This window comes from Rattus norvegicus, chromosome 7 (assembly GCF_021556685.1).
Source record: "Rattus norvegicus strain SHRSP/BbbUtx chromosome 7, alternate assembly SHRSP_T2T, whole genome shotgun sequence".
Classification (NCBI taxonomy): domain Eukaryota; kingdom Metazoa; phylum Chordata; class Mammalia; order Rodentia; family Muridae; genus Rattus; species Rattus norvegicus.
In genome coordinates, this window is record NC_141540.1 from 42,036,754 (window position 1) to 42,063,845 (window position 27,092).

Consider the following 27,092-nt stretch of genomic DNA (forward strand, 5'->3'; position numbering starts at 1 on the left):
AGTATAGGACATTGTACTCATTTTAGATTTCTACCAAGAATTAAATTTTGGAATAAAATGGAAAAAATTATAATAATTTTAGTAGTACATAAAACCAATCTATAGAGGAATTTTAATCCAGCAATATGGCTTCTCTGATCACATCCAAAGACCTTGGAGGCCTGTGTAATCCAGTAATACAGGCATTCCCTTAGTACACACATTGAATACTGAACAGTAACGTCTAATTGAGGGGCAAAGTAATGAATCAGAAAGATTTGACATACTGAGTCAGAGAGAGTCACCCAGCTCTCAAAAGAAAAGCTATTTAAGAGAAGCACAGTGAGAGTTTAGTCAATTCAGTTGAGCTGTATGAGTTGAGAGTTCAGTTGGGAGTTGGGAGTTGGATCAGTTTGACCATCATTTGGGAGTCAGTGCAGTGGAATTGAGTTCATTAGTGAGTTCATGCAGTTAAGTGGAGGTCAGCAGAGGTAGATGAATCCTGAGGGTGTCGGGGGTGGGAAAGGATCCAGAAGATTAGGACAAATTGTCAGAGTTAGTTTGAAGTCAAGCAGGTCAATTCAGTGAGAATCCAAGAGAACCCAGATGGAATTATTCAGCTTAGAGAGGACTTTGAGCCTCAGAGTTCAGAACTAGAAAGGGGGTGAGCTTATTCAGCACGAAGCCTCTGAGATGATAAGTTACATCAGGCAAATAAAAAGTACTCTGACACTGACCATATCTCTGTGCCTCTGTGTTTTCTCCTAGTATCTATTCGTGAGCAGCTGGCCCATAAAGACTTGTCAGGCAGAAGAAGTGTAAAATGTGAGGAGAATACATTTTTTTATTCATTTGAAAAGATGTATATTGATAACAATTTTCTTGAAACAGAAGGAATGGATGCTTCTGTTCTTATTGATCTTTAAATGTTGGAGTGTGCCTGGCATTCAACCCTACTGGCAGCTAATCATGATCAATATTCTTAGCTTTGTTTGCCTAGGAAAACATAATAGTACTTTTTCAAATCCCAGTTCATTTTCTTTTACCTTTTCATTTATTTTGAGATCATGATATAATCAATATAATCACATCTTTTATCCATTTCCCTTTCTTCCTTCCAAACTTTTCCATAGTCTTTTTAAAGTTTATGACCGCTTTTTTCATTAATTGTTGTTATTTGCATATATATATATATTCCTAAATATAACCTGTTTAGGATACCTGTTTCCAGGGATCATCGATGAGTTGGTAAGATATACACAAGAGTACTTTTATATTTTCATAGAATTATGGAAATAGAAAATCTTTGCTTATCTATAGAATGTAGCATCATTTATTTATTTACTTGTAACCTGGGAAGCTAGAACAGCCCATTCATAAGTAGAACACATCTTTATTGGGTTGTTTTTCCTTATCACAACTAACCCCATTTTTCTATAATTGTGATTTCTCAACTGGGATAGGAAATATTTGAGTTGTCTTAGTTAATTAGGTTTTACTGCTGTGAACAGACACCATGACTGAGACAACTCTTACAAAGGACGACATTTAATTGGGGCTGGCTTACAGGTTCAGAGGTTCAGTCCACTATCATCAAGGTGAGACCATGGCAGAGTCCCGGCAGGCATGGCTCAGGAGGAGCTAAGAGTTCTACATCTTCACCAGAAGGCTGCTAGGAGAAGACTGGCCTCCAGGAAGCTAGGACAAGGGTCTTAAATCCCATGCCCACAGTGACATGCTCCCTCCAACAAAGCCACACCCACTCCAGCAAGGCTACACCTCCTAATGGCGTCACTCACTGGGTCAAGCATATTCAACTCCTCACAGGAGTGATTTTTGTGCTTCCATTTTCTGATTTCTCCACTTTAGTGTCCTACCAAGTAGTTTTAGTCCCATAACATGTGATAGCGCCAACCCATCACCCCATTATGTTTTATTTTTATAGCATCACATTATTTACCAAAGGTACATTGTTTACTGGCTATTTATCTTCCTTCCCAATACATCATCTTTTTAGAGCAGAGGTCTTTTCTGTTTTGGTAGTTCTCTTGGCAAAAGTAGGGTAATTCTAGATAAGTATTCATTGGTGCTGAATAAGTAAATGAATGAATGTTAAAATAAAAGAATGACCAAAGAGTCAATGTCTTACTGTTTTTAGTCAATATAGTTACTCTGACAACAACGTAACATATTTGGAATTAGTACTCTGAACTGTGTGAATAATTTTTCTTCTCCTCTGTCATGTCATTTTTGAATCCTAGAGATGTGAAAGCTGGCTTAACGGGTTGCCTTGTAATGGAGAGGGGAGGCGATTAGAATACCGGGGAATAGAGCAAGCACAAAGCAACACAGCACCAGGGCCTATGGTATGCTCTCCATTACTTCCTGATGAAAACTTGTACTTTCAACATCCTTACATCTTTTTTGCTAAGCATGTCTAAAGTGTGGTCACAGGAAAGAGAAGGGAAGGATTCAGATGTAAAGAGAAGTATGAAGGGGAAGACGGACCAGAAAGGGAGAGAAAGAGACAGACACATAGACATATACATAGAGAGAGCAAGCAAGAGAGACAGACAAGGAGAGAGATAGGCAGAGGGAGAGGGGAGAGAGGAGGAAGGAAGGAGAGAGAGAAGGAGAGAGAGAGAGAGAGAGAGAACAGTTGAAGCAAATTCAAGTCAGAAAGTCAGATGCCAAATCTGATTCTGTGTCTTGGATCTGGACCCAGAACCACCCCTGCAGTTGTGGTGAACTATCCCATCTCTCTCAGCAGCACCAGAAGGGAGAAATGTGTCCTGTCAGCAGTGAGTGGACTGATTATACTGGCGAGTTATTTGGTCTTTGGAAAAGGCCTAGTGGGATTTCTGGTGATGTGGAGAATGAGTAAGTTTAAGAGAAGCTACAGCAGAACTCTCTTTCTGCAGGTCTTGCTTATGTTCAGCATGGATGAAATATCTGGAATCCTTTCTTTAGCCATGGTATTCCATATCTACTTAAAACAGTAAATTTTGAAAGTGAGATATGAATCTTGAGCAGCCCAGATATAGTCTTTAAAATAAACACATGCATTCACAGTTGGGAAACTCTGGCCAGTGTGCACCACAATACTTGACATACTTTATGAAAATGCCATGGGAATTTTAGACTTACAACTTTCTACTAAGATGTTCTCATATTTGATTGAGAAAGTATATTTGCATTTCATCAAGCTGCTATAATAACTCTGCATGTTTAGGGATTTATACAAAATGCACATATGGATTGGAAAGCTAAAACTTTCACTCTCTTTCTAGTTTGACTAGGAATATATGTGCGAATGAGTGAGTGAAATCACTATTACGAAATAGCCTGTAAGATGAATGTTGAACTTACATTCAGAGATATTTATTGATCATCCTTCAATGCTTCATTTGTTTTCAGGCACTGTTAAATTATAATGCTAAAAAAAACTTCAGTTCAAGGAAACAATGGTGCTTCTGGTTTCATTTCATTTTATTTCGTATCATTATTAAATGTGTAACTCTAAGGACTCTAGCCCTTGGTGCTGACACCCCGCCTCCCCGAGTTCTTTCTAGACATCCCTTTTACCTTTTTATCTCATCTCCATTCCTCTGATTCTCCTGCTGATCTGCAAAACCACTCTCTCCTAGTGACCCACAGAAGACACACTAGGTTGGGACTGAGGTAGGCAACTTTTATTATCCTTCCTGACCTTCATTCCTGTATGTTATGACTCAAGATTAGTCCTATTGCATTCTCTCCTCAGGGTCCCTTCCTCCCAGCCCACATCCATTTGCTAGGCTTTTCAACCTGTGGATTGCAACCTATGAACGATCCTTTCATGTGGATCACCTAAGACCATCATAAGCATCAGATATTTACATTATGACACATAACAGTAGCAAAATTAGTTATAAAGTAGCAATGAAAGTTTGTATGATTTGGGGGAAATCACTATAACATGAGGAACTACAGGAAGGGTGAGAATCACTGTACTAGGGACTCTGTCTCTTTTTGTGGACCCAGGCTCTCCCTAACTCTTTTTCTTCATGCATTCAGCCTTTTTTCTAGCCTACCAGCATTTCTACATGACTCAGGCTGACCAGAGACCCCAAGGCCACTATACTAGGCTAGGATATAGATTGAGCAACAACAATTAAAGAACGGAACACCCACTCACCAAGGACAAGATCAGATATGTACCTCAAACATCAAACTCCATGTGTGCAAAAACACGAACATGAAGCTATTAAGACAATATGCCTCCTCCAGAAACTAGAAACCCTATTGCAATAAGCTCTGAGAAAAATAATTTGGCTGAATCACAAGACAAGGACTTCAAAATAGCAATTATGACTATGGTAAAGGACCTTTAAAAGGATTTGAATAAATGCCTTAATGAAGACAAAGAAAATACAAACAACATTTGACTGAAATGATGGATAGGGAAGGCATGTGAATTAGAGTTTAACAAAGAAATAGAACCATAAAGGAAAACACAGACAAAAGTAAACCGGAGATGATAAACTCAGGATGTCACTTATGTTGAACTATCCAAAATTAGTTACTTTTGGAATGGCATATTTACTGATCTTCATTATTGAATATGAAGACATATTTTTGATCATGTTTCAAAAAAATTATCCATGGAGTCATTTGTGCATACATTTATTCCTCTATTTAATATTTTAAAGCTCAATTTTTACATAATATTGAAATGCTATTGTAATCATAGATTACTGTGATGGTCATTCTTGGTTGTCAACTTGATTACATGTGGACATGTGGGAAGAACTACAATCCAGAAATGGAGAGCAGAGCTGTATGTTTTTTTTATATTATTCTTTCATGCCCATTCCAGGTGAAGCAGGTAAGAGTGAATGTACTTCAGTTATTCATCATGACAGGCTATTTTCATCTGTTCATATGCCTCTGTAAAAAATAAAAACACGTATTTTTGTGGAGTGTAGATTATCCTTGCGATTAGAGCCCTCAGTATAAATTGTCTGATGCTCTGAATAAAGTTGGCTATGACATGAGACTTTGGTCCATTTGTTGGCTCCGTCCCCCCAGTTCCCACTGCGACTGTAGTGGTAAACTGTAGTGTAATTCTTAAATAAATTAGTAAGAACATCTAAGATAATTCTCATCATGTGGTGCGTATAATGCTTTCATCTAAGACATTAATTTATGATCATATATATCCATATATATTTGAACTGCTGCCCAGGCAGAAAACCAAACCAAGAACTCTGATAGACAGACGCTCTGTCAAAAAACAAAGCAGGAGTTGAGCTGAGCAGCAGCTTGCTGAGAGGGAGGCTTCCATGATCTCTGCACAGGAAATAATGTGATTTGAATTGTGGGAGGGATGAGCTGGACTGCTAAACCAACACAAATGAAAAAGAGGCAACACGAGACAAAACTCACGGTGGTGGCATTTGTAGGCAAAAACCCGTATTTCCAAGGCTTCATCTCATGAGGGTTTAGTTTTCATTTTGCTGAAACGTATCAAGTATCCAGTGAAATAATACACAGTGAGTGCTTTAGAAAATCATTATCAGTGCGTTTGTGTGCACTCATGAACGAGTGCAGAAGGACATGGTACGAATGTGTGGGTACAAATGTTACTGCACGTGATTGTATGAAGGACAGGGGACAACTTCGTGGAATTGCTTCCTTCCTTCCACCTTTACAAAAAGGTTCTTGAGATTAAACTGCAGGCTGAGCCATCTGGCCAGCCAAGGAAAAAACTGTTGTGTGTTATAAATTATCAAGTAAATGCAAACGATCATTACCATCCTTGGCAAGAGTGGCAGACGAAGTCTTCACTGCAGCAGGAGTCATTCCAGGAATTAGGGATTAAAATAAGAGCTGTGTGAAGCCCTGCTTAGAAACAGCAGGCTGTTTAGAATGACCACATTGACCCTGGGATGTGGCTGTCACAGCCTGCCTACACGAAGACACCTGCTTCCCAAAGACTTGTGCATTACTGGGCTCATGGGACCTTAGAGTCACGTACTTTTCCACATTGTATTATTCATTCACAGGAAGAAAACATCATTTGGAACTGAATAAGGGACACATGGAGTTCAAATTATGATCTACTAATCATATTTGAGGAATATTTACTTTGTCTTTCTGAGACATGTATCTTTCTAAGGACTCTCTTAGAAATACAGACAACAGAGTTTTCTTCTAGTCAGAGTGGATATTTATAAGAATTCCATGTAAGTGCTGAAGAGCAAAGTGGAAAGTTTCTCTAAAAGTAACGGAGCATCTTCCTGTCTCTGTGCCTCTTGTTTTGTTCAGTTGCATTTTGGGAAGAGAGGATGTTTGTCCAGCAGGCACACATTCACAGCATGGTAGAAGGTGACACAGGAGATTGGCCAGCTGGGTGGGGTGGGGAGTGAGGGTGGATGGAAGAAATACCTGAGAAGAATGCAGGGAGGGTGGGCTGAGTGTGGTGAGAGAGCATGAAACCTTTCAGGGCCACGATGACATTAGGGACTCGCGGGAGAGTCTGCCCTGTTACTGATGGTCCAGAACAAGTGGGGTGTGTTTTTCTTCTGAGATTCTTCATTCCACTTTTCCACAGTGGCAAAAATGAAATCACGATTCGTTTCAAGGTTCCACTTGACTCGTGGCAATCAAAACTACAAGCGGGTTCCGTGAGCCCTCGTGCTCTCCCTCAGTCTCATTGGCCCATCTACATGCAGCACCACTTCTGGGAAGAACAATCCTCATACCCACAAGTGCATTCCCAGGGCACTTTCAAAATTATTCCAAGACTATTCCCGGAAAGGATATTAACAAGATCCAGATTAAATACTTCATAGTTTTATTTTCCTGGCTTCCAAAGGGATATACTTTTAACCATTTGGACATATAATTGTGGAAAGACTACTACAGACCACATCACAACTCACCTTCCTTACTGGCTATTAAAATATAAAAGTAAATGTCAAAATCATAATAATGACATGGATTAGGAAACTTGCATCATCTGTGTCTATAATTAGTACTTTTGGAAAGTATTAATGAGTACATTCAAAGGCATTAATCTAAAAAGGAACATTTCCTGTAAAGCATATATGAATACATATGATATATATTAATAACATATATTAATTATATATGATACAATATATACATATCTATTTCTTGATTATATATATTGTATTCCAAATATGTATATATCAGACACACACATGCATATACATATATACATATGTTTATGTGTATAAATATATACATATATATTGTGCATATATATAATATATTCATATTTATTTATAAATATATATTACTAAGGTAAACCTATTCCACAAGGTGTTTTGAAACACTGTAGTCAAAATGTTCACATTTAATTCTTAATTGCTGTGACCATGTTGCATTCTACATCATGTAGGAGTTAAGATAGTTAGCTGGTGAGTTTAGGGTGCCATAATTGGCCCTAAAATTGAAGTTGATACTGGAGTACCTGGGCAAGCACAGTGCAATCACAGGATCCTTACACAGGGAAGAAAGTAATAGAAGACACATTATCAAAGAAAGGTGATGCAGGGAGGGCCCATTGGCCATCATAGTTGTCCTTGAAATCTATGGGTAAAAAGAAGAGGAATCAGGTTGGTATCAGGAAGTTGTAAGAAATAAGCTGTTTTAGGGATGCATACTTGACAGAATGCTGTTTGACAGATGTCTTGATTTTAACCCACTCATTTTGGATGTTGTAGAGGCTTCAGAGCTAAAAAGATACTAAAATTTTGCTATTCACAGCAATAGATTTGTGGAAATTTTTTACAGAGCCAGGGGGCTCTCCTGGAACATTGTTCCATTCCCTCACTCTTGCCACCATCCCTTGTTTCTATAGTGCAGAGTCTCTGCTCAAGCACCAATGTAATCGGAAATCATAGTGCGATGGTGGGCACAGGGTTGACAGAGGTTGTACAGTCATTGGCTACTGCTGAAAGCTTCAGAAGCCAGCCCATAAAGAAAATCAGGAGGATCAACAGAACGACAAAGCAGACCCCGAGATCTAGGCCTTACACAGTTTCAGTCCACAATAAATATTAAGGAAACTTCCCCATCTTCAAATTCAATCATGCAGCAGGCACTCATGAGATTCTAGAAAATTGAAAGATCTGAAGTAACTTTACATTTTGAAAGTGAGTTTAAATACAGAAGAAAAAAAATTCTGTGTCAATTGGTTAAACTTTCTACCTCCTTCAGATCAAGGAAGAAAGTATATTATAAATGAAAATGAAAGCTATTTAGAGCTTCTGAATAAACATTCATTTTTTTATACTACATAAACAAGGTAACAACTGTGTAATTGTTTTAGAATTTCTATTATTGTGAAGAGACATAGTAACTCTTTTTTTTTCTAACAAAGCATGATGTTTTCATTATTTTGGCTAATGACTACAAATTTCAATTTTTTCTTTTTTTATTGGATATATTTTATTTATATTTCAAATGTTATCCCCTTTCCTGGTTTCCCATACATAACCCCCTATCCCATTCCCTCAACCCCTGTTTCTATGAGGGTGTTACCCCACCCACCTACCCACCCCATCCTACCTCCTCCCCATTCTACCTCCTCCCTGACATTCCTCTATGTTGGGGTATCAAGCCTTGGCAGGACCAAGGGCTTCTCCTACTATTGGTGCCCAACAAGGCCATCCTCATCTACATATGCAGCTGGAGCCATGGGTCTGTCCATGTGTACTTTTTGGATGGTGGTTTAGTCACTGGGAGCTCTGGTTGGTTGATATTTTTGTTCTTATTGGGGTTGTAAACCCCTTCAGCTCCTTCAATCCTTTCTCTAACTCCTCCATTCTCAGTTGGCTACGAGCTTCTACCTCTGTATTTGTCATGCTCTTGCAGAGCCTCTCAGGAGACAGATATATCAAGCTTACACTTCTTTGTATCCCCAATAGTGTCTGAGTTTGGTGTCTACATATGGATCCCCAGGTATGGCTGTCTCTGGATGGCTGCTCCTTCGATCTCTGCTCCAAAAGTTGTCTCCATATTTCCTCCTGTGAATATTTATGTTCCCCCTTCTAAGAAGGACTAAAGCATCTATACTTTGGTTTTCCCTCTTCTTGAGCTTCATGTGGTCTGTGGACTGTGTTTTGGGTAATCTGACCCTGGTAACTCTTAAGAAGGAAGACATTTAATTGGGGCTGGCTTGCAATTCAGAGCTTTTGTCTGTTATAGTGATAGTGAAAAGCATGGTGGCATGCAGGTAGACTAGTGCTGGTGATGTAGCCGCACGTCCTAGATCTGGATCCTCAGACAGCGGTAGGAGAGAGTGACACTGGGCCTCACTTGAGCTTCTGAAACCTCAAAGCCCACCCCCAGTGACATACTTTATCTGACAAGGCCACACCTTCTCCAAAAAGGCCATAAGTACTCATCTTTGAAATAATACCACTCTTTATATCCCCAGGGCAGCCATTTTCATTTAAACCATCACAGGGACTACCTAGCTTCCATGTTTCTAGACATATGACTAAAATCACATAAGTGTTCTCAAAGGTCCTAAAAATTTAAGAATATTTGCATAAATTATTTGCGGAGAGAATATTTAAGCTCCTCCTCATCCTTTGTGAGAACATTCTGTGTCTTCACCATTGCATATATGTCTTTTTTACCAAAATAAATAAATAAGTAAACAAACAAACAAGTAAGTCAAAGCCACTATCACTATTGCTAAGGAAAACTGACAACACAACATACTTTAAAGAGCTTATCAATGTCAACCAGCACAAGAGACTTGGAACTTACAATCTGCTTTTCTTAGGAAGTAGACATTTTAATAATGTAAAGTGACAAGGTGTGTCTTATTCCTCCTAAAACCATCAAAGTTTCTACTACACATAGGGGTAAAAACCAACCAACTGACCAAATAATTTCTTTACACCTCCCAATTTTTGTAATCACCTAGAACATTTGTTAAAGATGTAAATATCTTGGCCACTAACATTCAGCCTGAAAATTCAAAGGAAATTTCTGGATGTCTACCTTTTAAAAAGGCATTTTGCCTTTCCTCAAAATCTGAGACATTGCCAGTCATAAATAAAAAGAAAAAATGTTACTATTTTGCAAAAGGCAAAAGGAAATACTTAAATACACAAAACATTGCCAAGATTATTTCAATATGTTTACAGAATTTTCTTCTTGGAAAGTTTAGAAGGAATTGTATGGACATGAAGGTAATTCCGCTGTTGTACAAAGGAAAACATTAGGATTGAGTTGGAACATGAGAAGTTTGGGTATACGTGCAAAACCATGTTCTACGCAAGGCACAAGGGAGACTTAGAAACATTATGGTTTTCAGTATTGAAATGATTATCGTCAAAACATATTTGTGGTTTATGAATAAGTCAACTAAAACTTGTATTTTAAAACCCCAGAGTTATTTTCTGAAACTCCCTCCAGAACTGTAGGGGAAACCACATGATTTTGGAGAAGCATATTATCTCAAGTATATTAATGAACTCGTAACACAAACATACCCTTATCAATGCAGGAGAGCAGACATCTGGATTGATAGATGTGCATTAAGTTCAAGACCCAAACTATGTATTCTAAATTCATATGAACTGCCCATTAGAACTACTGGGACAAACCAATCAGTTTTCTCGTAGAAACTATTTGATGATGAATCAACGTTATGTCATTTTAAAAATATGCTCTGTGGTTTTTGTGATGAAAACACATGAGGGAATTAGCCATGTCTTTAAAACTTGATACTTTTATGAGGGTGTAGCTATTAGACTGCACAGGAACATTTATTTGTATGCAGATTAAAATACTATTTTTTATTAACTTGAGTATTTCTTATTTACATTTCCAGTGTTATTCCCTTTCCCGGTTTCTGGGCAAACATCCCCCTAATCTCTCCCCCTCCCCTTCTTTATGGGTGTTCCCCTCCCCACCCTCCCCCCATTGCCGCCCTCCCCCCAACAATCTAGTTCACTGGGGGTTCAGTCTTAGCAGGACCCAGGGCTTCCCCTTCCACTGGTGCCCTTACTAGGCTATTCATTGCTACCTATGAGGTCAGAGTCCAGGGTCAGTCCATGTATAGTCTTTGGGTAGTGGCTTAGTCCCTGGAAGCTCTGGTTGCTTGGCATTGTTGTTCATAAGGGGTCTCGAGCCCTTTCGAGCTCTTCCAGTTCTTTCTCTGATTCCTTCAACGGGGGTCCTATTCTCAGTTCAGTGGTTTGCTGCTGGCATTCGCCTCTGTATTTGCTGTATTCTGGCTGTGTCTCTCAGGAGCGATCTACATCCGGCTCCTGTCGGTCTGCACTTCTTTGCTTCATCCATCTTGTCTAATTGGATGGCTGTATATGTATGGGCCATGTGTGGGGCAGGCTCTGAATGGGTGTTCCTTCTGTGTCTGTTTTAATCTTTGCCTCTCTATTCCCTGCCAAGGGTATTCTTGTTCCCCTTTTAAAGAAGGAGTGAAGCATTCACATTTTGATCATCCGTCTTGAGTTTCATTTGTTCTAGGCATCTAGGGTAATTCAAGCATTTGGGCTAATAGCCACTTATCAATGAGTGCATACCATGTGTGTTTTTCTGTGATTGGGTTACTTCACTCAGGATCATACATTTTTTCATTCAGGGATAGTCTCGTGGACAATGTTGGGTTTCAAACCATCATAGATGTCCTCTGGGGGACTGATTCCTAGATTCCAGTGTCCCCATAAACCTTCTATTTATGCATCCAGAAAATGGAAAATGTTCAGTCTCCATGCTGTAGAACCTTATATTCCCTCAGGCTTTATAGAGCTTTCTTCTGCATGGGTGGTCTGGACTTTTCTCAGGGAAAAGAAGTTTATTCCCAAAACCTTTGCTTTATCTTCCCTCCATCATAAATCTCCTCCTGCGACAAAGACTTGGGCCAACCTGCGGTTCCCCATCTCAGAGGATCACTTCTTCCTCAAGGGTAGGTCACATGGCCTCTGAGAACTGGTTACATAGTATGAAAGCAGAAAGCTTGAAAACTTATTTGCAGGTTTTTGTTGTTGTTGTTATTGTTGTTGTTGGTTTTGGCTAAGCTTTGTGTTTCAAAGGTTAGGGCATCAATCTAGGTGTTCCCATTAATACTAATAAATGTTTGATTGGGATTTTATTCAAGGAACACATCAGAATTTTGAAAGATACCTGAACCTCATTGCATTAGTTACTTTTTCATCTGTAAAGAAATATGTAACAGAAATCACTTGCATGAGGAAAGGCTTACTTTGACTCGTTTTTAGCATACTTACCATGGCAGGAAGGGTCAGGAAAAGTGCGACTGTCCATGGCAGTAGAAGGAAGGCAGTTGACCCAGATAGTAAAACTGGAATCAGAAGAGGGTCATACTTTCAAAGGCCTAGCCCCAATTTCCCCACTTCCAACAGTCAAGCCCCAAGTAAAGACTAACATCCCCCAAATAGTTTCATAATCAAGGATATTAATGTTTAAAACATTAGCCTGGTGGAACACTTCAGATTGAAAGTGTAATACCCAAAAGTTTGTGTTGGTTTTAACTTGAATTGTATGTTGAGAAATAACACCAGTGTGTTTGGGGACCTTCCATGGAGTTTGTTGTGCTTATCACAGGACTCTGACTAGTTTTAAGAGAGGGAGGTCTCTTCCACGTACTATCCAACTTGGGCACATTTCCATTTCTATAATAGCTTTGTCTCTATGCTGTGACCTAGGCAAGGCAATGCATACTCAGCAGATAAGACCATCAGACTTGGACTTTTAGCCTCCAGGACTTTGACTTCTGTAAACATCCTTTTCATCAGGAAGCATTCAAGATGAATTATTTTGGTACAGTAGCAGAAACTGAAGACACTGAAACTCATAGCTTAGCAACATCTCATTTTAGAGAACCGAATGGTTGGTCTCTTGATTACATGCTTGTTGAGAACTGTGCTCCACCTACAAATTACTATAAAATAAAACAAGAAATTGAACATAATAGTAAATCCTCCATATTTTTCTTAGTTGCTTCATTGCTTTACTGTATAGCATTTATAACTGTGCATAATTTCACTCGATTTTTATTTTTCAAAATACAAATGCTAATTTCATTATTAAGCATACATTTGACTGAAATTGCTCGTGGTTAGCTCAAACTATAGCAGTGTAAGCTTATAGTGTTCTACGTGCTTTAGCAGATCGATTAATCTGATTCTCAAGATCATTGCCATATTGCCATATCAAGGAAAGTAGGTAAGGAGGGGAAGAGAGAGAGAGAGAGAGAGAGAGAGAGAGAGAGAGAGAGAGAGAGAGAGAGAGAGAGAGAGTGTCAGAGACAGAGTGCGATGATAAAGAAGAGACAGACACAGAGACAAAGCAGCCTTCAAATCAAAGGTCAGAAGAGACAATGAAGATTGTACTCCATGGCATCTGCTGTCCCTGTGCTGCTGTGTGTGCTACATGCTTGAGGTGAAGGTCGTAGGTTAGAGGAACACTAATTCTTTGTAAGAGTTCCTCTAAGATGTCCACATGCATCCCCATGCATAGCTCACAAAGAAACCTTTGTCATTTGTCACCAAGTCCTTTACTTTTAAGCTGTATGATAAACCCTGATTTTGCTTTGTATTCTGGGGCTATGTTTAATTAGTTCGTCTAGGCTGACTTTGAACTTAATCCACAGTTTAGGTTATCTAGAACTTATAATCTTCTTACCTCAGCTTCGCTAGTAGCTGAGGCAACCGAATCCATGTTGTCAATCAGTCCATTATTAACTAAAAGTGTTACACGCACATATGCATAGCACACCCCTATGCCCACACACATGTGTACACACATACAACAAAAGCACACAGGTTAGCTTAGTACATATGGCAAATACACCCTCAAAAACCAATTGTGTCTTTTTTTTCTTTTTTTTTCTTTTTTTCATCTTTATTAAATTGGGTATTTCTTATTTACATTTCAAATGTTATTCCCTTTCCCGGTTTCCAGGCAAACATCCCCATAACCCCTCCCCCTCCCCACCCTCCCCCCATTACCACCCTCCCCACCAACAATCCCATTCATTGGGGGTCCAGCCTTGGCAGGACCAAGGGCTTCCCCTTCCACTGGTGCCCTTACTAGGCTATTCATTGCTACCTATGAGGTCAGAGCCCAGGGTCAGTCCATGTATAGTCTTTAGGTAGTGGCTTAGTCCCTGGAAGCTCTGGTTGCTTGGCATTTTTGTTCAGATGGGGTCTCGAGCCCCTTCAAGCTCTTTTAGTCCTTTCTCTGATTCCTTCAACGGGGGTCCCATTCTCAGTTCAGTGGTTTGTTGCTGGCATTCGCCTATGTATTTGCCATATTCTGGCTGTGTTTCTCAACAGCCACCAAACTAGACAAATATGGGATGAAGCAAAGAAGTCCAGGCCGACAGGAACCGGATGCAGATCTCGCCTAAAAGATTTTTTTTTATTAACTTGAGTATTTCTTATATACATTTCGAGTGTTATTCCCTTTCCCGGTATCCGGGCAAACATCCCCCTCCCCCCTCCCCTTCCTTATGGGTGTTCCCCTCCCAACCCTCCCCCCATTGCCGCCCTCCCCCCACCAGTCTAGTTCACTGGGGGTTCAGTCTTAGCAGGACCCAGGGCTTCCCCTTCCACTGGTGCTCTTACTAGGATAGTCATTGCTACCTATGGGGTCAGAGTCCAGGGTCAGTCCATGTATAGTCTTTAGGTAGTGGCTTAGTCCCTGGAAGCTCTGGTTGCTTGGCATTGTTGTACATACGGGGTCTCGAGCCCCTTCAAGCTCTTCCAGTTCTTTCTCTCAAAGCCAAGCAAAACAGTTTTTGACAAAATTCGAATTTCCAATCAAAAGCTGGAATTTTGGAAACAAAGGTAGGTATGATTAAACTTATCATTCGATTTGGTTTCAGTTGCTTTATCTTCATTTCATCTGCTTCTTGATATGATTTTTCACTTTGTGTTGAAAATAACACTACTCACTCCTTATTGAGTTTTCATGTGGGTTTGAAAAATCAGGCTTGGATTCGCTGGTTAGGAACAGTGCATTTATTGTCCAGTGAACATCTGTATAGAGTGGCATTTTCTCCATGTGTGTAATGTGTCACAAGACATTAAAACATAGAAGCCATTATAAAAACACATCTTTCCCATTAAGATTTATAGACATGCAACAGAGTCCTTACATCCTCCACCCTTGTAGTAATATATCTTTAATGCAGGCGTTTTCATAAAAGACTGCGTGTGTTGAAGGAGAATGGATCTGTTATTGCTCTTTTATTTCATGGTTTAATCACACGTCCCCATTTTGCTCTTGCATGCCTGCGTTACCCATTGTCCTCCTCATATATCTTTTGTTTTCAAGCTCTCAATGACTTCTAAAGAATATAAATATCCTGCAGACAGGACTGCTGACTTTTGAGAAGAGTGGTTGGAGAAAGACAACAATGGAAAATGTGTGGAAGCTGGAATAGTTTTATGCAGAATGGGGTCAGAATGGCTGAAGACTAGGAGAAATGAGGAGGAAGGTAGCATCAGGAACTTGGTCAGATCCTTTAGCTTGAATTAACATGAAATTTAAGAAAACTAAAGGCAAATTAAGTTGCACATGTGAAAAATGGCATGCAATATCTATCTTACTGCCTGGGTTATTCCAACTGTATTGTCCAGTTTTATTAATTTTGATTAAAATATAAAGATGCATTCTCCCTTTTGGATTAATGTAATATTCAATCATACATGCAATATAATAGCCAGAATCCAGACACAATACAGAAGGTATAAATTCTGGTGCTGCACAGTAGAGTGGTAACATTACACACACACACACACACACACACACACACACACACACGCACACACACCACACATACACCCCCCATACACACACACCCCACATACAACACACCACACATCCACACCACACGCACACTATACACATACCCATACACCACAAACACCATACTCATACACCACATACACACACATCACACACACCGCACACGTGCGCGCACACACACACACACACACACACACACACAAATATACACTATTTCATTAAAGATTTATAAAGATTAAATGGTAAGCCAAAAAACATGATAAGGAGGCTGCTGGTGGGTACTTTAATCTCAGCACTTCAGAGGCAGAGACAGACAGATCTCTGTGATTTCAAGGACAGCCTGATCTGTAAGAGGAGTCTAACTGGGAATAATTCTACTAAAGTCACATGGTCAGTGCACACAATAGGTGTAAGTTGAGGTATCATACTGAATTCCATTAATTTGGATAATTATTTCCTTTTCAATTGTAAGGAAAAATAATTTTTAAAATGTGAAGAGAGACAAGGATCTCTGTGAGTTCCAGTTCAGCCTGGTCTTCAAAACAAGTTCTAGGCTACATAGAGCTTCCTAGTGAGACCTTCTCTCTCAAAGAAAGATATGCAAACAAACCCTTCCCCAACCCACTCTGTCTTTTCTTCTCACTTATAGTTACTTGAGAAAGTTTGGCTTTATCTGCATTTTTACTGAACCCTTCTAGGACTACCTTTTCAGTTCAACAGCTATATTTGGGCAAGCAGGATCACCTTCCAGAGATTTTATGAAAAAGAGGTGCCCTGACAGTGTTGACCCTAGGGCTTAGAGTCCAGGGTAAATGGAATAGTTACCGCCTTCCCCAGAATGTGTGCCTGGTCTCCAGGGAACAGAGGCTCTGGTGGCCAGGATGTCACTTCAGTCTGTCAGTCGGGGTTCAGATGGAACCCATTCAGCCTTTATTACACACTGTCACAGGCCCTGTGACCTTCCTCTTGCCAGAGTGGAGAGTGAATTCCTCACTTTAGAGTTCTGAAGGCAGACACTGCTGTCTCTTTGTGATGCTCAAGGGAACTAGTCCTTGCGTACCATTTTGACTGAATATTTGTCCTACTTCACATTTCTGTTTATTCTCAACTGACTAATATTGTATTCACTTTTGAATATATGATTTCAAAAGGTACATGATAAGAATTAGTGGAAAATTTAAAATGAGAAAACATGAAAAGTCTGAGAAAAAATAGTACCATGTGAATATTCTATAGAGATTGGTGGTAAGGTCTGAACACTCAGCCTTGCAGAGGCCTGGGATTCTGCCTCCAGCACCTACAGTTAGGCTCATAACCACCTATAACCCCAGCTTCATGGCATTCAATGTCCTCTTCTGGCCTCCAGGGCCTCCCCACACAGATGCATGTGCTCAAATACAGTCACATGCATACACATGTAAATGCAAAACAAAAAAAAAACTTTAAAACTCAATTTTGTCCTCATAGACCTAGGAAAAGTGTTTTTAAGATTTATATTTTATTTGCCCATGGTTTTACTAAAATTCATTTTATTCTTTGCTGTGTAACTGTTTTGAGATCTGTATCGTCTAGATCAGGATTCTGAAAGTTTTTATGTAATGTAAAACCATAGGCTAGGCAAGCATTTCTAGAAATGCCCCAGATTTATTATACATTGGACTTTGAACACAGTTTTGGTTCTTACATTTGTCAAAATGTGTAAAGGTCACCAACATTTTCTCAGGCATTTAGTTATAGGGCTGTGACCCAAAATTTAAAGGCTGTGTTCTAGCTACGCTCTGTCAGATGAATAACTGGCAAGGGTTTTCTTCCTTTCTGAAGACCTTCATTTCACTCTGTTATTTGTTTCCTCGGCTCTGCAGAAGCTTTTGATTTATGCAAGTCTACTTCTCAGTTTTCATATTATTTTCTTGCTATGGAAATTCATAAGGAATTTCTTACTTATGGCTGTATTTTGAAATGCTGCCAATAGATGAGCAGATACTAAGGAAAGTAACCCAATTCAAAATGGTTTTACTCAGCTATATGATGTCATTTTCAGAAACTCCAGTGGAAGTAGAGGTGGTCATGTTAAGCGAAATAAGTTAGAGTTAGGAAGGCAAGAATTATATTCTTTTATACATGGAATTCAAGTTTTAAAATATGTAATTATATATTTATATAATGTATATGTGACATGGAATGTAAGAATTTTTAGAGAAGAAAGTAGCCAATGGGAAGGGGAAGTATAATAGGGAGTGAATATTACCCAAGCTGACAGTATACATGTATGAAATTGTCACAGTGAAACCTGTATTCTTGACAACTAGTTACATATTAAAATGCAATCAGTAAATTAATTGTGCTCATGCGAACAATCTTATTAATAAGTATACAATACCTTTGCAGACCTAAATCCAGTACAATCCATCTAAGATCTATTAGGAATTAGAAATAGAAATACATCCTTTGCTTTGTAAAGGAAAGTCTTAAGCCATAAGTAGGTATTTTTCACAGAAGATCTAAGATTCTAAAATTTGACGCATTTACAATATTATTGGTGTTCAGATTTGTCAAATGTCTTAGGGCAAGGCCATTTCTTTCTATTTGGTCTATTTGTCTTTTCCCTTATAACTTCCACACTCATTTCTTTTATTTTAAACTGGACACCATCCCACAATATTTTTAGAAATAATAATAATAACTATTATCAATAGTAATAGTTGTAACAATAAAATCACACTTACGAATCATTCAATTCTGTCAGTTCCATGCAAGGATTAAAAACATCTTTTGTCTTTCAAAAGTACCATTGGCTACCTTCCTCTCTAAAAGTAGTCTTCCTTACACTTAATTCATATATGCATTATACAAATATATAATCACATATTTTTAAAACTCGGATTTCCTATATGTAATGACTATATACAAACATTTGTTCTAGTGTTTTTTTTTTCTGGTGAGTAAGGCAATGATCATAGACATGAACATTTCTTGGGTCTCACTATTAAAGTATGAAACATAGGATATGTACTCTAATTTTTGTTCCATTTTTGTTACATTGAGATGAGGGTCTCATGAATCCCAGGCAGGGTTCAACACCCTATGTAGCTGAGGACAACCTTGAATTCCTGATCTTCCTGCCTCTACCCTTTGAGTGCTGGAGTTACCTATGTGTCCTGTCACATCCGGTTTATCTGAGGCTGGGGATTGAACCCAGTTCTTTAGGAAAGTTATGCTATACCAACTGGTCTGTGTCTTGGGCTATTTTTAAAGGAAAATAATTATATTGTAGAAAACTACATTGAAACATTTTGCCCTAAGAGTTTTACAAGTATTAAAAAGTGAATATTTATAAATAAAAATATACCCTATAAACATATGTAATCTTCTTAAGTAATTAAAGCAATAAGGGCTTGAATAAATTGCTCATTTGCTACAGTACACACCAGAAAGTGACTTGGAATGCTCTATCAAGCCAGGCCTTTGGCGAGACCACAACTTTGGGTGCCTTCCACCTTGGAAAAAAGTCAGGATGATGTGGTAACAGAATGAGAAAGATTAGTGACTTGTTATATTTTTAGGATATATTTATGTTTTTCTGTTCCGCTTCTTTGGCTTTAAGCTATAGAATATAATCTTCAAGTAGGGTTTTGAGTGAGTTCCTGAGGAAATCCACAAATGAAAAACAGGTCGGACTTTGTTGAGTGGTTCCAGATCTCAGGAACATCAAAAGAGTCTCCTCAACCTGACAAGTGGACTAAAATGTTCATACTATCAGTTGTGTCGACTATTCATAAGCACTGTTCATAGTACAGAGATGAATTTATCCTTATGACAATTAGCAAGCTGGTCCAAGGGAATCAAACAAGTAATCCAAGAGAGATGGCCAGAAAGGACTCAGTTCCTCTGAGCATGCTCAGTTGCGTTTTCCTGAGATTCTTTGCTCTGTTTGTGATTTATGAGATCTTTACAGGAGCACGATAGTTGGCTGAGGAGATCACCCTTAACTACCACCACACATGCAGAAGTACAAAAGTTCGTAGCAGAAACACTCTCACACCAAACTGCTTCATTTGCAGCAGGCTCAATTCTTAGGGGGTTTGATCCAGTAAAGTACATCTCTCTCTCCCCGATTCCATAGGGAAGGGTCTGTTCTGTCCACCTGCACTTCGTTAGAGAGAAGCGTGCTCAGAGGCAACACCACAAGAGCCCACAGTGACATAACTTCATGCAGAGGCTGGCGTGATTGGGCTGGTCCCCCCCCCCCTCCTCAGCTCTTGTATCACTGAGAGTCTGGCAGCCAGTTCCACCCTGACAGAGTTCACAGCATATATTAGTGGAACCTTGTTCACAGTGCGTCTGTTTAAGGAATTAACGGAAACAGTGTCAAGAGAGTAAGGTAAGTTTTCTTTTAACTACAGCCCAGGGGATGCTGATTCTTGGGGATGATGTTTAATTTTAAAAGGAACAAGGGAAAAAAAGATGTAGAGGAATTTTGCCAATTTGCTATTCAGTGACAGTTTTGAACATTTATTTTCACATTTTACCTAATAAGCTTTCCATCATCGATGGATTAATTTCACTCTGTTTGCCAGATTGATTGGCAAGGGGAATTTACAGTGTTCCAAAGTTACAATGAAAAAAAAAAGTTAGACTAGACACTCCAAGTACAGAAATTAAAACGCTGACCATCTACGGTAATCAGCTACATATTCTTATATGGTTGAAACCGAGTATTGGAACGGAGAAGGTGCCAGCAGTCAACAGGATTTGCAATAAAATATGTTGTTACAGGTCGCAATAAACACTCTGAGTTCTAAAACGTTAGCAGAGGAACTCAGATACTTGTGGGGACAGCTCCTTCATGTTCTGCTCATTTCAAAGATTTGTGATTTGGTATAGACCCCTTAAAGAACATGCTTTTAAAAGTTTCCGGAAAACAATTTTATTTTATTTTATTTTATTTATTTATTTTGCAGAAAAGCATTTCTTTCATGGCCAGAGGTATTTGAAAAGTAGGGGCCAAATTATGACTTCCCCTCACAGAGGAGGCATTGTGTGTTCACAAGGTTGCTTTGAATTCAGACTGTTACCTTTTGCTTTTTCAAAATCGTGGAAGGAGTTTTTGTTACTCTGCACTTTCCATTAAAAGAGTCAAAACCTAAGCAAATCAACAGATACATTTCTGTGATTATGCATCATTAATGTGCAGAAACCTGTGAGGAATTCTATTACTGTCAATGTGCTCCTAGTGCTAGGCTGTGGGCAACTCCTGTCTACTAAATTAAAAACATCCATCAGCATCATGGAAGGGTGGATTATTTATTAGCATTGTGACTGCATTTATGTTAGAATTCTAAGTATATCTTTCATAAAATGTTTTAATGTTTCTTTTTCTGACATCTGTTACAATTCTAAGCTAAAGCAAAACATATATATTAAAATTGCGTGGTTCCCAACTTCTACTTGCTCCAAACTACCTAATGTAAATGCTTGTCTCATGCTACTTACATAAAATAGCGTGCAAGACAGGGAGTATCTGAAAGGGAATTCTCTGGATGCTGTTTCTCTCACAGGAACACTGGCTTTTCTGCAATGCGTTCTGTGATTCCCAACTCTTACGGTCTAGCTTTCTTTTATGTAAATGGCTAGCTTTTCTCTGACATTTTAATTGTTATTGATCCTCATCTTAGAAACATGTTATGTGAAAATAACTACCAGGAAATATTTTGAATTTACACTCTCAGCTTAATACTTTACACACAGTGCATGATGCGAACGTTACTTTTATTTTCTTCTGGTTTTGTCTCTCTCATTCTCTGCCTTCTCCTGCTTTTACTTTGTGAGGACACTAATATTTGCATTAGCAAATCGTGTCACCTCCCAATTTGCACAAAGAAGATGAGCTTATTATTTAAAAAGGAGAAGGTTTTAAGTTTTAAAAGTTGGACACAAGGTCATTTTCCTATAATTGGTATGCTTTTCGGTTTGGATTTAAAAGTCAACACTGTCTGACATTTCCCTGTTGGGTAAACATTTGTTCTTCTAAAATTAATTTACTAAATACCGGCTTCAGACACAGTTTTCAGTGGATTTGGAAACATGGAATGTTAAGCTACAAATAATGTAAATATTCTTTCCTCAGAATCCACAACAGTAACAAGGCCCCTGGAAAGGAATGTGCTTGTTGCTTCATCTACCTCACAAGCAGCAAGAGCAGTTTGCCCCAGGGAAAGCCAAAGATTGCCCCTGTGGGCAGTTAAGATCTTTCCGAGACATTTTAATGATGTTGATAGCAGAATGCACAGGGGAATTTCCAGTTGTCTTCTAAGTCTCATTTCTTCTGGCTTACGGAATGTTCTTAAATAGGGTTTCTAACACTGTGTGATGTGGTGCCACCAGGAAATATCCTGACTGGTATTTCAATTAAGCAAGTATCAGAAGACAAGGACTAAAAACACTTGGCAGCCAAACCCACAAGGGGGCGCATGTGTACACACCTGGAACCTGTTCCCACCCAAGGGTGTGAACACACACGCACGAACACACACACACACACACACACACACACACACACACACACACACACACTCTTCTCATGCTTAAACAGTTTTAAATGGAAGTGAAGACACTATTTGGAGGCACTGAAAATGAAATGACAAAATGCACTTTGTTAATGAGTGTAATGAAAATTGACCTTTTTTTTCTTGAAATTACTTATGTTGTAATGACTTGTTTCCATTTTATTTAGGGCACAGAGGACTTGCTGAAAATGAATGTATGTACGTTCACTCTTGTCTTGGCATTAGTCGGTAGTGTCAGTGGCCAATACTATGATTATGATGCCCCTCTCTTCATGTATGGGGAACTGTCACCCAACTGTGCACCAGAATGTAACTGTCCCCACAGCTACCCAACTGCCATGTACTGTGATGATCTCAAGTTGAAAAGTGTGCCCATGGTGCCCCCTGGCATCAAGTACCTTTACCTGAGGAATAACCAGATCGACCATATTGATGAAAAGGCCTTTGAGAATGTAACGGATCTGCAGTGGCTCATTCTTGACCACAATCTTCTAGAAAACTCCAAGATCAAAGGAAAGGTCTTCTCTAAGCTGAAACAACTGAAGAAGCTGCATATAAACTACAACAATTTGACCGAGTCCGTGGGTCCGCTCCCAAAGTCCCTACAAGACCTGCAGCTGGCCAATAATAAGATCAGCAAGCTGGGCTCCTTCGACGGGCTGGTAAACCTGACCTTCATTTACCTTCAACACAACCAGCTCAAAGAGGAGGCTGTCTCGGCTTCTCTGAAAGGCCTTAAGTCACTCGAATACCTCGACTTGAGCTTCAATCAGATGAGCAAGCTGCCCGCTGGCCTTCCAACATCTCTTCTAACTCTCTACCTAGACAACAATAAGATCACCAACATTCCTGATGAGTATTTCAATCGCTTCACCGGGCTTCAATACTTGCGTTTATCTCACAATGAGCTGGCTGACAGTGGCGTGCCTGGAAACTCATTTAACATATCATCTCTGCTCGAGCTCGATCTCTCCTACAATAAGCTCAAGAGTATACCAACCGTTAATGAAAACCTTGAAAACTATTACCTGGAGGTCAATAAACTCGAAAGTAAGTATAAAGCTGCCCCTGGGTTTGACCCACTTAAAGCGTCTATCAAGCTGACATACTTAAAGTTTGTATCAAATGCTTTCAGTGTTGACATGCTTAGACTGCACAATGTAATAGGAATGAATGAAAGGGACAACAGAATCCAAACATGGAATTCTGGCTCAGTAACACATTGGATTGTTCCTAGCCTTTCCTTAGAGTGCCAAGACCAAGAGCCATTAAAGTCATAGACTTTTTCTTTGAATTTCTCAGTGTTATCTGAGACTCATTGACAATGATGTCTTATCTCTTAGTAGTTTTTGGCTACAGCTTAGTTTGTTCTTGCATAGAATTGCGTGCTGCCTTCATTAAGTGACATAATCTAGTAGAGGGAAGGAAGAGAACCTTCAGAAGACTTTCAGTAAGCACAGTCTCTCAACCGTTCTCCCACGTCTTGAAGTTCAAGGTGTTACCCTATTAACATGGCCAGCACCACCACTCTTTTCTGACATGGTAAATGTGATCTTCAAAACATTTCAATGAGTATCATAAGGAAGATGAAGGAAGGAAAGGGTGTCGACAAAGATTTCAAATATCTATTTATATATAAGATATCCTTATAGAGCCCTTAGCTTTTGTACAGTCCTTCACCTCACCCACAGTCCCAGTTCTCTTCAGGTGATGCTGTCTTTCATTTTTTAATCTATCTCCACAATGGAGGTGGACTTGGTCTGCTCTTTGAGGGCTTCCATTCACCTCTGCTTACTTCAGTACAGACAATATGAAATCAGGGAGAGAATTAAACTGTTCAATCCCAACCTTACCATTTAATAGAGTTTGGGACAGAAATGTGTCGGTTCACGAAAATGTGAAAAATTCATGTGGAAAACACCATTCCATGTATAAAGAAATCATTGTCTATTCAAACTGAACTTGTTTATCTAGTGAAAAGTCCACTTCCCTTCCTGAGACAAAAATACTGTTATCCGAAAGAAAAATAAGCGGGACTACATTGCAATATTTCTTTAATTTCATATAGCTCCTGGGTTACACCTTTTCATGGAGAAGACTGTGAATTTTGACATAAGTGCCATTCTCTATTTTATTTTCAAATGGATTTTTAGATCCATCAAAGCAGCGTTTGAAACAGTTTGACTGTTACAGAATAAACGGTTCAAACTATCACGATTATACTGGCACAACTGTTTACATGCGACAGACAGTTCATGTCCTTCAATTTTCCTAAGCAATGATTTGATTGCATTTATTATTTGCAATAATCGCAGTCTAAATCAGGCTCTAAACACTGAATATTACATTTACTAATAAACCTATAAATGCACAACTTTTGGTACCTATGGAATAGTGGCTCTCAAACTCTCTTGGATCTCAAACTCTACAGAAGCTCAAGTCCCTTACATACATGCTATAACAGTTCCATACAACGTTATGTAAGTCATCTCCTTACATGAACTTTTCTATAGACAAATTATGATGTTCAGTAAAATGGAGATGCTGTCTACAAGGTCATGTGCTATAATGCTCAGGGACAAAGGCAATAAAAAATGTTCACCGTACTTATATATGCAAATTTTAAGACTATTTTTGACCTGTGGCTCATCCCCATCTATATATAAAGAACACAACCTCCACCCTTTGAAAGTTACAGGGCTTCAATATAAAACCCCAAACAGTCATCCCTATTCCTGTCTTAGGACTAATAATTAATTTAACCCAACCTTTATCTTCTTCAGATGATGAGAAATGGGGTTAGAAAGGTATCAGCAAGTATGGAGGGCATTATATGTGTTGATGTACTGCAATGTGGTTTGGACAACTGAATAATTTTATTGTAACTCTGTGAAAGCAGTACATTATATCAGACGGGGTGCAGTTGAGAGCTCCAAATTCCCAAGGTAAGTAGCAGGATAGCCTGCAAAGGAGGACCTAGAACTCTCTTCTTTCTTTACTTCATACCTTTTCAGAGATGAGTATGAGAGAGACCAAGGAGTCACGCTGAAAATGTTGTTTAAATCTGCATCAGCAGAGACTAGAGGACAGTGTGCTTAAGGGTTTTTTTTTGTTGTTGTAATCACTCGCCAGACTTTGGGAATGAAAGAAAATAGCGAGCCAAGAACCATACAAGTATAAGTTTACATTGACCTATGTGAACATAGATAGTTCTAGTAATAATCTTGCTTTCGGTTTAAACCCTAGATGAGTTCTTGCTTGTGGCAGCTTCTCCACCAGCAAGTAACACTGGCTACACATTCCGTGACTTAGTTTATGTCTTGAAGTTCTGCTTTTCTGCCATAGTGTGTGGTTGGTGGAAAATTCCATAATGATCATTCAACCAAGCCTATCATTTTCAGCTGAAGAAAAAAAAACAAGGATAAGTTTTCCATTGATGAGGTCATTCAAACAATTCATATTTCTCAGGTCAGACTAAACATTTCATGTTAGTTGAGTTCTGTTCTAAACCTTATTATCAAAATTAAATAAATTCTTTCTTTTTCTGAGAAATTTCATTTGATTCACCCTAATTTTTTTACTAAATACTGTGGCACCACTTTAGTAGCCTGAAATGTAAGCTCCATGGCTTTTATTTTAAAAAGACATGATAAAGCTGACTTTCTACATGCAATAGACTATCTGCTAACAAACCATTTATGGGTTAGTTTTCAAAATGGTACTTTCAAGATAGCACGATGAAAGATGATTCAGCTTTCTATTTTTCCATTTGCAGAGTTTGATGTCAAGAGCTTCTGTAAGATCCTGGGACCACTATCTTACTCCAAGATCAAGCATTTGCGCTTGGATGGCAATCCCCTCACTCAAAGCAGTCTGCCCCCTGACATGTACGAGTGTCTACGTGTAGCAAATGAAATCACGGTTAATTAACCTCCTCTCATTCTAATACATTGAAGTATGTTCCAGAGCAGTACTTCATGGATGGGTATTTGCTGGATGTGTTAAAGTTTTCACAATATCCTTTACATTGTTATTGTCATTGTTGTTGTTGGTATTACTTCATGGATTTTAATTAATAAAGGAAATGTTTTGTGAACATTTACCACTTTTTAAATAAAAGATGAAAAGCAGGCCTATTTCATCGTGAGAACAGACACATAAAACCCGTTAAACTTAAGTCTATTTGTGAATTTAATGTTTTCTATAGCTCTATGTTCAGGTGATTATGAAGCCTTTTTACTGATTGCTTGGAAGTCCACCAGGTTTCTATGGTTCCTCACATTTTACATTAGTGACTTCGAAAACATGAAACAAACATGCATGGATGTTTGTTATCCTAATCCAAATTTTTGTGACATGTCAAGTTTGTTTTACAGAAGTTTAGATCCTATGTTTTGAAACCAGTGATTTGCAACATACCAAAGAAAATTACTAAAGACCTGTCTACTTAAAGAAATGTAGTTAGCAGTAAGAATTTGCCCAGTTACTTAATGAAACTTTTCTTGAGTCATTTTCCTGTCATATCTATGTTTCTTTCTGATTGTTTGCATGTTATGATTAACAAGCTGATAGCAAAATAAAACAATGCAAATGGTATCGGGTGTTAATTTTTGTGAAAATCATATCTCTTATAAGACACATAAAGGAGTGCAAACACATGCCAAGATGGTCCCAGCTTATCCTATCTTACTTGTTTATCATAGAGCATCCCACAGTTTCTCT

General features: G+C 38.8%; 1 protein-coding gene across 1 annotated transcript; it reads left to right on the forward strand.

The window, feature by feature from the left end:
- The first annotated feature begins 20,161 nt into the window (after positions 1-20,161).
- On the forward strand, positions 20,162-26,966 carry Lum (lumican). Its single transcript, NM_031050.2, has 3 exons — positions 20,162-20,185; positions 22,538-23,420; positions 26,146-26,966. Exons 2-3 carry the CDS (start codon positions 22,559-22,561, stop codon positions 26,298-26,300), a joined length of 1,017 nt encoding a protein of 338 aa, NP_112312.1. The 5' UTR covers positions 20,162-20,185; positions 22,538-22,558; the 3' UTR covers positions 26,301-26,966.
- Positions 26,967-27,092: the final 126 nt, after the last annotated feature.